General features: G+C 41.8%; 1 protein-coding gene across 2 annotated transcripts in view; it reads left to right on the top strand.

Moving 5' to 3' along the window:
- Positions 1–12,864, top strand: part of LOC146499794 (chemokine-like protein TAFA-2) — a 124,208-nt gene that overhangs the window by 86,298 nt on the left and 25,046 nt on the right. For both annotated transcript variants that reach the window (XM_085138600.1, XM_085138599.1), the window contains exons 4-5: positions 3,467–3,591; positions 4,161–4,217. In XM_085138600.1, coding sequence (XP_084994726.1) covers positions 3,467–3,591; positions 4,161–4,190 — 155 coding nt within the window. In that variant the 3' untranslated portion in view covers positions 4,191–4,217. The remainder of the gene's footprint in view (positions 1–3,466; positions 3,592–4,160; positions 4,218–12,864) is intronic.

The raw sequence follows: 12,864 nt of genomic DNA, 5'->3' as shown, positions 1-12,864 counted from the left end.
CAAGTTCAAACTGGAGTGCCCACTCCGGGTCGGGGATGAGTTCCTGCCCCAAGCGGAGGAGTTCAAGTATCTCGGGGTCTTGTTCGCGAGTGATGGGAGAAGGGAGCCGGAGATCGACAGACGGATTGGGGCTGCAGCTGCAGTAATGCGGACGCTGCACCGGTCCGTCGTGGTGAAGAGGGAGCTGAGTGTAAAAGCGAAGCTCTCAATTTACCGGTCGATCTACGTCCCTACCCTCACCTATGGCCACGAGCTGTGGGTAGTGACCGAAAGAGCGAGATCGCGGATACAAGCGGCAGAAATGAGCTTCCTCCGAAGGGTGGCTGGCCTCTCCCTTAGAGATAGGGTGAGAAGTTCGGCCATCCGGGAGGGGCTCAGAGTAGAGCCGCTGCTGCTCCACATCGAAAGGAGCCAGCTGAGGTGGTTTGGGCATCTGACAAGGATGCCTCCTGGGCGCCTCCTGGGTGAGGTGTTCCGGGCATGTCCCACCGGGAGGAGGCCCCGGGGCAGACCCAGGACACGCTGGAGAGGTTATATCTCTCGGCTGGCCTGGGAACGCCTTGGTGTTCCCCCAGATAAGCTGGAGGAGGTGGCTGGGGAGAGGGAGGTCTGGGCCTCTTTGCTTAGGCTGCTGCCCCTGCGATCCGGCCTCGGATAAAGCGGATGAAGATGGATGGATGGGCGATTATCAAGGCTTTGCAGTGTCTGCAGTGCTTGCTGGTGTTCACTGTGGTGCCAGTTTTGGACCCAGATCACTCCGCGAGGCTCCTGACTACGGTAGCCGTAATGCTCCGACAATCCATCAAGCGGCGCAGCTTCGTATCTTACCAAAGTCGTACTAAAACATTTTTTGACAGATTTTGAGCGCCGTGTACATCATAAAAGTAGTTCGAGATCAGAATTCATACAAAAGACGCACGGGATTATAAGGCGCACTCGATTTTTGTGAAAATTAAAGGATTTGAAGTCAGATCTACGTATCTCCAGTCTGATCATTTATGAGTATAAACCCAAGGTCAGTGCATTGATTCAAAGGCATTTTCATGGCTACACTAAAACAATCAAGGAAAAATAAAGCATAACTTTAATTCTTTTTCCCAGATGTTTTCACTCTGAGCTGCCCTCGTGCCTTCACCGCATCATTACCTGTTAAGTGAGATGTATCCCATAGACTTTTGGTATGTTTGTTCATCGATACTCATTTCATTTCACGAGAAACCTTTGTGGCTTTTTAATAGCTGCTGTTACACAACCACCATCTGCTTGCAGTTGACCTGATGCACTTTTTACACCACCCTGCTGCCATAACCCCAGCTGTGTAATTCAAATTGATTCCCTCATGTCATAACTTCTCCATTCTCTGCAATTTAATGGAGTGAGGCTCCAGCGGTATATGTGGATTATAATACCCATTCTCTTCATTAGGAAGTACACTAACAGCAGTGGAGGGGGTTGTGGAACGTGGATAATGACCTCTGTAATAAGCCAAATTTAAATAATGTCTTGTAGATCGCAGCATTAGCGGTTTAATGCTCACTGTTTGAGAGGCAGATGAGTCGGTGTTCTCAATGCAACTCAGCGATTTCCATTTACGTGACTGAAGTCACATCTGTTCGTAGTTCCCGTCCCGCCCTTACACGTGGATCAGATTTGTCACAAGATTGTTTGAATACCTGAAATAGAGGTGAGTGTTGCCAGTCAAAAAGCAAATCTTACATCATTTAAGACAGCTGTCGGAAGGTGACACGGCTCGCTGAGAGACAGGTATGATGATTTGATTTATACCCGATGGGAACCCTCATCTCAGGCTCATAACATGTGGAAAAACAAAAATGGTGTAAAAATAAAATTGCAAAATAAAATGCAAACGACTTTTAAGATAAAAACAAAACATTTATGAATTCTAAATGTGTGATGGTAAACGTGGTTTTCTTCTTTATTAGTTAGCAACATTCAACAAAGAATCACCTACTTTAGGTTTTTGAGTACATTGTGGCAGACGTGTTTGTGACACGGCTGCAGGAGAAGCCGATGCAGCTCATCACACCGCCCTGCAGAAATAGCACTGCGTCCTGAGTGTGTGGTTGTTGTGGGTGATGTGTGCAGCTGGCAGCGGGAGAGCTGCAGCCGAGTGTGTGAAATAAGAATAAAGTACGCTGAAAATTATGGAAATGTGGCGAGTCTGGCGTGGATTTATTACAAGCATATTTTTTTTACCTTATTTTGACATGTTAAACCAACTGTCTGACTAATCAACATCTAACAACCACTGCGAGCTAGTGGTTGACCAATGGCCCAACAGGTCTGTGTGTGACTGAGGTCTTTGTCAACAGAAAGACAACCAACCATGAACATCTGAAGAGTGTGTGCAGTGGCAAATCTTTATAAATGCAAAATAAATTAAGAGAAGAGTTTACACTCATAATCCATTACAGCCATCTTGTTCCTGGTTATTTGGCTACGTTCACACTGCAGGCGAAAGCGCATCAAATCCGATTTTTTTGACCCTATGCGACTCATATCCGATCATGGTGTGACAGCGTGAACGGCACAAATCCGATCTGGGTCACTTTCGTATGTGGTACTGAATCCGATACATATCCGATGTTTTAGAAAGCGACTGCTGTTTGATGGTCAGATCGCATTAAATCCGTCTTTTACGTCACCGACACAAGACAGACGCCAATTATCAGCGCCGGAGAAGACATCGTGAACGCTTCCTGGCCATCCGGTGTAGATGTCAGTGAAACTGCTGGGAAGACAACGTTGGAGAAACGTGAACATTTTATTTGTTCTGTATAATCTGCAGATTCTGACAGAAATCTGCAACTATCCTTTGAAGCAGCGCTCCTCTAAAACAGCAATAAGGATCATTATTAGGTTATTTACATTATTATGTAAATAACAAAATAACTTAAAGCAAAAATTGGGAAACGTGAAGTCCGAAGTCTTTATATTAAGGCCATCAGTCAAAATATATTGTTTGCTCTGGGTCTAAACAGAGCGCGTTGTGTGTGACGTCTTCTTTTGCACATGCGGCCGCTTTGAGCGTTCACACTCGAGCGTGTTTGCTGTCGCATTTTATTTGTAGTGTGAACGAGCAGACAAAAAAATCGGATTTGATCAAAAAAATTGGAATTGAGCATCAAGACCTGCAGTGTGAACGTAGCCTAAGTTACCTATTTGTGTTTGACTTTTAGTGGGATTGTTGATTATATCCATCTATAAATATATTAACTACTCTTTTTTTAAAACAGTTTGCTAAGTTAGCAAATCTGCAGGGACACAATGTCAGTGAAATGTGAAATTAGCTCTGGATCAGCAGCTAAACCAACTTTATCATTCAAAAGTGAAAAAAAGAAATAAGCATGCCAGTCTAGGCCTTTATCAGTATTTCCTAAGCATAATACTGTGAACAAAGATATTTCCACCTATTTGTTCTTTGACCTTTATGTCTTTCTGCCAGCGTCAATAGTGGAACAGAAGTGGTGGTGTCAGATGCATCCGTGCCTTGATGGGGAGGAATGCAAAGTTCTTCCTGATCTGAAAGGTTGGAGCTGCGCTACAGGAAACAAGATCAAAACCACTAAGGTAAGGTTAACCCACAAGTCTTCACTGGTGCCACACACAAACCTGTTGAATCTGACCTAACCCACTTCAGCTCTACAAGGTCAACAGGCTGCGGCTTCTATTACCGTCGTCTCTTCTGCCTTTACCTAAAAACTGATGTTTGCAGTCGCTGCTTGGACCTCCCGGGGCCTGTAATCAATGGGCTGCCATGTCTCCTTAGCACTTTCAGGCCACTTCAAGCACCCAAACTGGCCAATTACTCACTCCAATTACCTGCTTTTAACGTTGTAACGCGATGCCCGTATCCTTCACTGTGTTATGATGACCCGTAGACTTCAGTTCTGCCTCTCTCCATGTACTTAATTATTTAAACTGCCTGCACCACACCTGCCGGGAGCCGGGAGCCTGGAGCCTGGGGCTATTGATTAAGGGATTTGTCGAGACCTCAAACTGGGATTATTTTATATATACACACATCTTTGTAATCATTCTTTGCTTTTAGTGGTCCAGGCTTCTGAGATGAGTGATATCTGGGAACAGATCGAGGTAATTATCACGTGGTGACTGTATTTTCTTTTGTTGTTTGGCAGATTTCTGCTGACAGAGACCAGCTTTGGTAACGTCAGACGCTTCACAGCGGAGTCCAGGTGATAAATCTGTTATTGTTCTCCTTATTAGATTTGATGTTTCAAACATTTACTTGTCTCATTTCATTTGAATCCTCACTTTCATTTTGAACATAAAGAAATTTCAAAGATGGCTCATTTTTACGTTATAGTCACATTATATTATTAAGCACATCTCCCAGTAACGTAACCACACTAGAGAGTGTAAAGAGGTTTATGATCCAAACACACAACAACAACCTGTTCAAAGCATGAGCATTTCCCAGCGGATTTATCTTGCACACCTTTGAACTCAGTCAGAGAAACAAGTTTCTTAAGTTTCAGATCTTTCTGCAGGCTGCTTAAAGCAGCGGGGGGTCACGCTTTCTTCTTCACCTCTGCTTAGCTTTTCGGGAAAAACAACACAACATAAACTAGGAACTCAGCTATTCTGACCTGTACGGTTGTATCATAAATGCATCGAATGCACCCCAGAAGCACCTCGAGAGTTCAAAATATAAACCACGCAGCGACGGGCTAGCACAAAGCTCGGATCCCAGTGGGGAACAGAGTCGGTTTGGATCACGTCTCAGCAAGAAAAACAGTGTCTGACATGTAAATATGCTGAGACGCGACGATGACTTTTGCACATTTAGAGCCCCGAATGGCAGCAGGAGGTAACAGTTTAAACTGTATCTTTTATACAGATAAACACAGACATCCTCAAAGGTGACAGCAGTAACCTGCGCCGTCTGCGATGCGTTATACCGCAGGGAACTCTAATGTGGGCTAGTGCCGCTTTTTTATTACACTGTTTATAGTTCTCTTATGGTTTTATATTTTTAAACCTCTGCTCATCCTCCACATACTCGATTCAAGATTCGATTCGAACAGATGAAAAAGTCTACAGCGTCTCATTACTCGGGGAGGTTTGTGTTTCGTTCTTGACGTCGTTGTAGGACTTTTGTCATGTAATCTACCAAATGACACTGATTGTAAGTTATTGTAGAAAAACGGAGGAGAAAGTAACAGAAAGAGAAATAAACACCTTCTGGATTGCTCCTAGGATATGCTCAGGTAAATGTTATTGTACAGTACTTTTAGACTCCTTTATTTGTTCATCTATCATCCGCCTGCTTATGATCACTCATTTATGGATCGAGTTAATGGTAATTCACTTCTCTACTTAAGGTATAGATTACATTACTTTCAGCTCAGGGTAGAAGTAGGACACCATCTCTTTGCTGTGTTGTTCAGTGGATGTGCGTATGGAGAATAACGCCATGTTACCTGAAGGATTTGATAAAGTTGGGGGGAAAAAGTCCACCTTTAATGCTTCCATAAAGGAATTAAGAGTACAAGTAGCAGCCAGGTGATGGTAATTAAATGCACTTGATTAATTGATCATCTGCAAGTGTGAGGACCTCTATAACAGAACCATATTTGGTACCTTGTTGGTCTATTAACGTGGATGTGAATGCTCCAATCGTCCCAGGAGTGGACACACCAGCAAATAACCACCAAGGTCAGACTGTGCAGTGTTTAGAGAAACAGCAACATCTCAGACTCTGAGTTTATTTAATGACAGTACAATTAGGAAAAGACTTAATGAGCATGGCTTGTTTGGAAGTGTTGCCAGGAGAAAGCATGGCAGCACAGCTTAGGTTTGAACGAACCACAAGACCTCTGCATCAGCGTCCTTTGAACAGACGAGACCAAAGTGCAGCTGTTTGCCCACAGTGTTGGGGAGTAACGGAATACATGTACCGCCGTTACGTATTTAAAATACAAAATATGAGTAACTGTATTCCGTTACAGTTACCGTTTAAAAAGGTGGTATTTAGAATACAGTTACTTTGTTGAAATAAATGGATTACACGGCGGTACTTCCCTGTTTCATATTGTGGCGGGTCAGGACTGTTTGGGTTTTGTTTGACAGCTACGTTCTGTTGTTCCAGGCTGCAGCGTTGCGGTTGCCATGGTTACAGGGCGACGCTCTCGCTCTGCGTGTTTCCTGGGTGAGAGAGGCCTTTTGTTGTTGTTGTGCTAAGCTAACAGGCAGAATGCTACTGGTATAGCTCTAAAGAATGTAGCATCATGGGCAGTGTAGTCCGTGCTGCAGGGAGAATGGACTGCCATACACGTTATGTGTCTGTGAGCGAGGGAGGGAGAAAAAGGAAAAGTACGAGCTGTCATCGAGCAAAAACGGGAGCTGGAAGCATGTAAATATAATAATAACCACTGCAGCCAAGAAGAGAGCCTGACGAGCCCAGTTGTAAGTAAGCTATTAAGACTCGACTGTACACCGTGTTCGTGTTTTCCTCCAAAAACAATAAGTTCTGTTGGAGCAGCCTTTCAACGCCTCTCTCTGTCTCTGCTAGCAAAGTTGACCCAGACAACAAAGTAAAGCTAGTTTTCAGCTACGAGCCGACACGAACCCACCGTATTAGTCAGAGGTCCCTTTACTACGGTTCGGAGCCGCGGACCTTCAGTAACAGTAATAAATCACAGCAATAGTACATTCATGTAGTTGTAAACAGCATGATAATATATTAAGTAATCCAAAGTATTAAGAATACGTTACTCTCATTGAGTAACGTAACGGAATACGTTACAGAATACATTTTGGGGCATGTAATCTGTAATCTGTAATGGAATACATTTTAAAAGTAACCTTCCCAACACTGCCCATAATGCACAGCGGCACATCTGGTGTAAACCAAACACTGCATATCAGCACAAACACCTCATATGAACTATCGAACACGGTGGTGCCGGGGTTATGATTTGTGCTCGTTTTCTTGGACAGCTTGCTGTGATTTAATGAGCCACGTTCTGCTCTGTATACCAAAATATTTTAGAGCAAAATGTGAGTAAAGCTTGGCTAAAACTGACTGAAATGCTGTGGTGGAACCTTCAGAGAGCTGCACATAAATGAATGGATGCAAACATCAATGAAATGAAGCAACATTGTAAAGAAGAGCCTCCCACAATGATGTGAGAGGCTCATGAAACCATACAGGAAACAGTTACTTCAAGCTATCACTGCTAAAGGTGATTCTACAAGCTGCTAAATGATAGGGAGGACTGCACACAGTCATGTGAAAACTTTCTTTTTCATGACTCGACATAGTCATTTGCACTGGAAAGAGCTTTTTCTGCTATAATAAAAGCGCCCTTTGCCTTGCATTCTTCTGGGAGAATCTCGTGGCACTAAACTGCTCTTTTAATTGGAAGAAATTAAAAGTGGGAATATATCAGCTAGCTCACCTTTATCATCAGGAAATAACTAATGCTCCCATACAGAGAGAGGCAGAGACATTTCTTTAAACGGATCCCTCAGCATTGCCCTCGGTCTCTCACAGTCACCATCTTTCTGCTGCATGCTTTGAAGTAGACTGCACTACAATACATCACATGACCTTAATAGAAAGCAGAGGGTCTGTAGTTTTGATGGTATTTCAAATGATTTGGGGATTTCTAAATATCCTCATATACCAGGCATATACTATAATATTGTCAGAGTGCTTGAGCCTGTTTGTTTTTGCCTGTGGATCTGATGTTAAAGAGTAAAACGCAGTGAATCGTGTCTTCAGTACTGGATCAATAGCTTGTTTTGTTTGAATTTAGCAAACGTAATAAGCAGGAATGCCTAAAACTAACTGATATGCTGATATTTCCATTGCTATGCTGCCACTGCAGCTTCAGATGAGATAAAGTGATGTTTTTAAAGTGAAACTTCGAGGCACAGCCTGCTTAGATTTCAGAGCCATTACATTTCAGAGCGTGAAAAATTGCTACGACAGTCATGAACGTCACCCCCGAGTCCTTGAAATCAGAAAACCCGGAGCTACATCATTTTGTAAGGAATGATAATAATAACTAGCGGGACCAATAACTACAAAGCAAACAATGTAACTGTGAGAGCTGAGCTGCAGATCAATACTTGTTTTCACTCACTGATCTTTGGTTAGCTGCAAACACTGTTTTGAAAACAGCTCATCATTTTTGTGCTTTAACGCTATTTAACTATGACTTTTTTTCAGCTGTGGCTGAAAATGCAAGCCAGCCTAACTCTTTTGTTTTTTAAATATTGCTGCTTCAAAATTTAAATGTAAATTTTTAAGAGGACAACAAGATTTTTAAAGACATCAGCTGCACAGAGCTGGATACAAACGGAGCCCACCCTGAGGTACAATCCTCCCCCTCCGATAAAAGCCTGTTTTTTCCTTACCTGTGTTGTATTAAACCCCGATTCTTTTGTCCCCATGACAGAACAGAGAAAACCGACTCATAGTGTGTTAAAATATTGATATTTCTTTTATTCATTCATCTTCCGGAAGAGAGAGACCTCTGCACAGCTCAGATGCTGGTTGCAAGAGCTCTAACATTAGAATCATGAACTGCGCCTCATATAGGTTTTATTTTGGTACTTTACACGTCACACAGTCTCAAACATTGCTTATATGGCAAGTTCCTCATTTCAGTGTCTTATCTATTAATATGGCTGTGCACTAAAACTGTTTTTCTGGCTGAGCACTTAGTTTGTGAGTTAAAAGTGGCCTTGCTCTACAAGCCTTTATTAACCCTTTAAGACCTACCATAGAACCAAGTCCGCCAGAGCTTATATTATATGTTTACATGCTGTGGAGCCATTTTTGGGAGCATTTCAAGTTGCTATACATCAATACAACCATTATAGCCCAGATTTTAATAATATGTCTGCATTAAGTGCATAGTAATTACATAAATTGCAAAAAAGTGCAATAAACTACAAAAAAATTGAAAATCGTTTTTGTTTTTTTAACATATATTTCTAGTTAGAGAAATTTAAGAGGCTTATCCCTCAAAACTGTAAATACAAAAAAGTTGCACAAAATAGTTTCCCACCACAGGAAATTTATTTTAAGTGTCTTCATAGTTTTATTTTTGAAATACACCAATTTTTATACACTGCAGGAAAAACAAAAATAAATATTATAATGCAAATTTGCAAAAAAGCAGCATATGCATCAAAATAAACTATTTCCAGCAGTGCAATATGAGTCCTAAGCATCCCAGAAACCACACAGAAAGTCAGAAAGTCAAAGATAACTTTTTAAAATACCAGTATAGGCTCATGAGGCCTTGATGGTAAAAAAAAAAACTACATTTCCGCAAAAATGACGTCACTTCCGGTTTCGGGCAGGTCATGGCGGACATGCAAAAGTTCGCGCTGACGTCTATTCCAACGTAGGAAGTGTTATGAACAGCTGATCGGATAGGCAAAGCGTGTTTCTGGAATATTATGTTTTTGTTGCTGCAAGTGCTTTTTATGCAGTTTTTGCAAAACTATATGTGGAAGGAAACTGTGACCGAGGACAAGCTGATGGCATAAGATGTAAGTACAACTCCTCCGGTTTCATATGCAAAAAAAATGATTGCGCTAGCTCACGTGGTTGCAGAGCTGCCGGGATTTAAAAATAGTTACGCAAAACAGAGCGTGCCCGCTCCGACCGGTTTTAAAGGGTTAAAGTACATAAAACAATATAATAGGAAAATAAGGATACTAAGGATATTGATTTCATGACAGTTGCAATCCAGGTTTTAATGTCATTAACGCCTTGAAAAGTGAATACTGAAAGTTTTCTTCTCCTCCCACCCTGCTACATCCTTGATACTAACCTGCTATGCTTCTACTATTTAAATAAACGCAGAGTAGCACCACACCTATAAATTTCCCAGAAGAACAGTGACTATGAGTTTTGATTTGTGGCAGAAATTGCCCAATAGTCCAAAGCATGAAACTTAATTTGGAGAAAGGTGGCTCTGTGGTGCCACCACTTTCAGTTTCTGCTGATTTTACAGGCTGATTCACACATTAAAATCCCTCCCTGTTCATCTTTAAAACGGCCATCCTGCGAAAAGCCCGGTCATGGTAGTTAGAACACAAAACATATTGCAGAAAAGGACACTGCAGTTCCAATTACACAGCTAAATGACACAAACATGAGCCCTGTACCTGCTGTGTTAAGACTTTGAGCCAGCCTTTCTTCATGAGCTGAATAGAAATGAAGCTTTTGCCAGTTAAATCAGCACTTGCCAGCCACCAATTAAATGAACACAATACTCAGGGAAGACTTGGTTTTTCCTCTTAGTATTTTCGGCGGTGTTTGAGACACTCGAATCCTGGTAATGATCCACCTCCTGAGCTGAAACGCAGCGTAGATCCATCTCTGAAGACAGTTTCTCTTCTGACAAGAAATGACTTTGCTCTTTGTCATTTCAGCCTGAAATTATTCTCAAATTAGTACCACATTAATCACAATGACAGCCCTGAATATAAATGGCTCTATAAAAAAAAGAGGGAAGAATTTATCTCGAGCTTGTTCAGCGACCAACAAAGTGGTGCAACCACCTGAACTTATGGAAACTCTTCACTCTCTGCTTGATGTGATTACGCTGGTTTTCTTGTCAAGTGGTGGCCTGATGGTTCTTGGATTGTTTTTCTTTCCTGCATAATTGTGGATGATTAAAATAAAACTATGCATCGCCATGCTGCTCTGCCCAATTCTGCATCAAACAGACCATTTGTGAATTAATCTAACCAGGCTGTCAGAGCTGTCTGTTTCCTGTCAGAAGTTCAGCATCAATAATGGGGGCCTTACAAGTCCGCCAATGGCTTCCTTCAGTTCGTCAAACCTACGTGGCGCCTGACAGGCGGTTGGAATTGATAGGGGACGTCGTTATGAAGGTTGTTATGCTAGGCTCCTCGAGTCTTTTCCAGAATGTACTTTTAGAGGAGCAGAGGAGCTGCCAGTCAGCTGCCGAGCTTCATGACAGGCAATTTAATCTCAAGGAGAACGGAGGTCTTTGCAGTATGTCACAGCGGAGAACTCGGAAACAACCCACCAGCATCTTATTTCCTCGTGTTGCACTGTATGTACAGCAATGTGATAACAGTTTATGCAGATATAAAAGGCTGTTAGTTTTTAGGAACAGGAAGAAGACTAATCTGAAAGAGCTCCAGATGTGTTTCACATCAGCAGGAGTTGCTGCACAGAGTTTTGAACCACTGGTGTTAATCAGAAGTGGACGCCAACTGCTACTAACAACTGCAGCGAGTATCCAGTATTTTTATATAACACTACATCTTATCCATCCGCTTATCCTTCTCAGGGTTGCTGGAGCCTATCCCAGCTGTCATAGGGCAAGAGGCGGGCACACCCTGGCAGGTCGCCAGTCTGTCGCAGGGCTAACACAGAGACAGACGCTCACATTCACTCCCGCATTCACACCTGATTAATCAATTAACCTATCCCCACAAACTCCATTTGGACGGTGGGAGGAAGCCGGAGTACCCGGGGAGAACATGCAAACTCCACACAGAGAGACCCCGGCCTGATGGTGGAATTGAACTCAGGACCTTCTTGCTGTGCGGCAACAGTGCTAACCACCGTGCCACCGTGCTGCCCACTAAACCACCACTAGATCTCAGCCAACTTGGTCCAGTGTGCACTACACTCAGTTTGAATGTTGTGGTGATTATATTGTAGCTCTCATTAGGGGTGGGGGAAAAAATCGATACTTTGTAGTATGGTGATATTTTGTTTGCTAATAATGTATCGATACAGGGACAGCAGAAATCGATATTTTGTTACAAAAAGGTTTTTGTGCTCTGACTTCAGAGCATGTTGATCCTTTTTCTGAGCAAGAATCCTGACATTCCTTCACTGTCCAAATGTGTTTAACTTTTTTTTGGCAGCAATAAACATGACAGTTTACTTATTTTAATTTAAGACATGTTTTATTTTAATTAAGTTTAAAACTTTTTTATTTAATGTAAAATTATATTTTGTTTTAATTTACTTTCAAATTCTTCAGTTGCTGAAGGGGCTGCATAGTTTTCATAAACTGCATAGTTCAGAATAGCTATAATTGTACCAGATGGTTGATTCAGTTAAGTTGGACTAGACTGTAATACAAACCGTTCAGTTTGTCAACAATAAAACTGAAATGAGAGAAAGACTGAGTGTGAGACTTTGATATTAGAGAAAATGAATATTGATAAAGTTTACCTTTATGTACAGAATCTGAATATCGCAAAATATTTTAAAAAATTGCAATAATATCGTATCGTGGGATGTATGGTGATTCCCACCTCTAGCTCTCATATAGCCTTGAAAATCTCTGGCTCTATACAGACCAGTTTTTTAGTCCTTAATCTTTCATTATATAGTAAATGCATAAAAAGCAACTGTAAAAATATAGCACACGGCCCTTATGCTCATTTATTGTACAGGAACAATTTAAAGAGTTTTCACATTTCATAGCACAAGTAGGTCAAGGGATGTTATTACTTCCACCAAGGAGGTTGTGTTTTTGGTAGGATTCGCATGCCTGTCATTCTGTATGTAAACATGAAAGCCTGAAAAAGTTTGAATAAATTCTGAGGGGTGTAGAAGGGGGTCATGTTAGGCAAAACTACTACTAAATTTTACCTTACATCCATCACGGTCTTCAAAGTCAACTTTAAGTGATGAAGTATGAACCCTGCCCTTACTCTGCGTTTATTAAGGCTGTTGTGCTTCTAACATTTTTAATTCCTTCTTTCTTATTCTATTCAATCTGAACAAGCCCCTAAAAACAGTCAGTGATCGGCCTCTCTCGGTTTTTATTACCACTGTTCATTTTAAAGCTCAGTTTTCAA

This window comes from Neolamprologus multifasciatus, chromosome 17 (assembly GCF_963576455.1).
Source record: "Neolamprologus multifasciatus chromosome 17, fNeoMul1.2, whole genome shotgun sequence".
In the NCBI taxonomy this organism is placed as follows: Eukaryota; Metazoa; Chordata; class Actinopteri; order Cichliformes; family Cichlidae; genus Neolamprologus; species Neolamprologus multifasciatus.
This window is presented reverse-complemented; position numbering and strand designations above follow the sequence as displayed.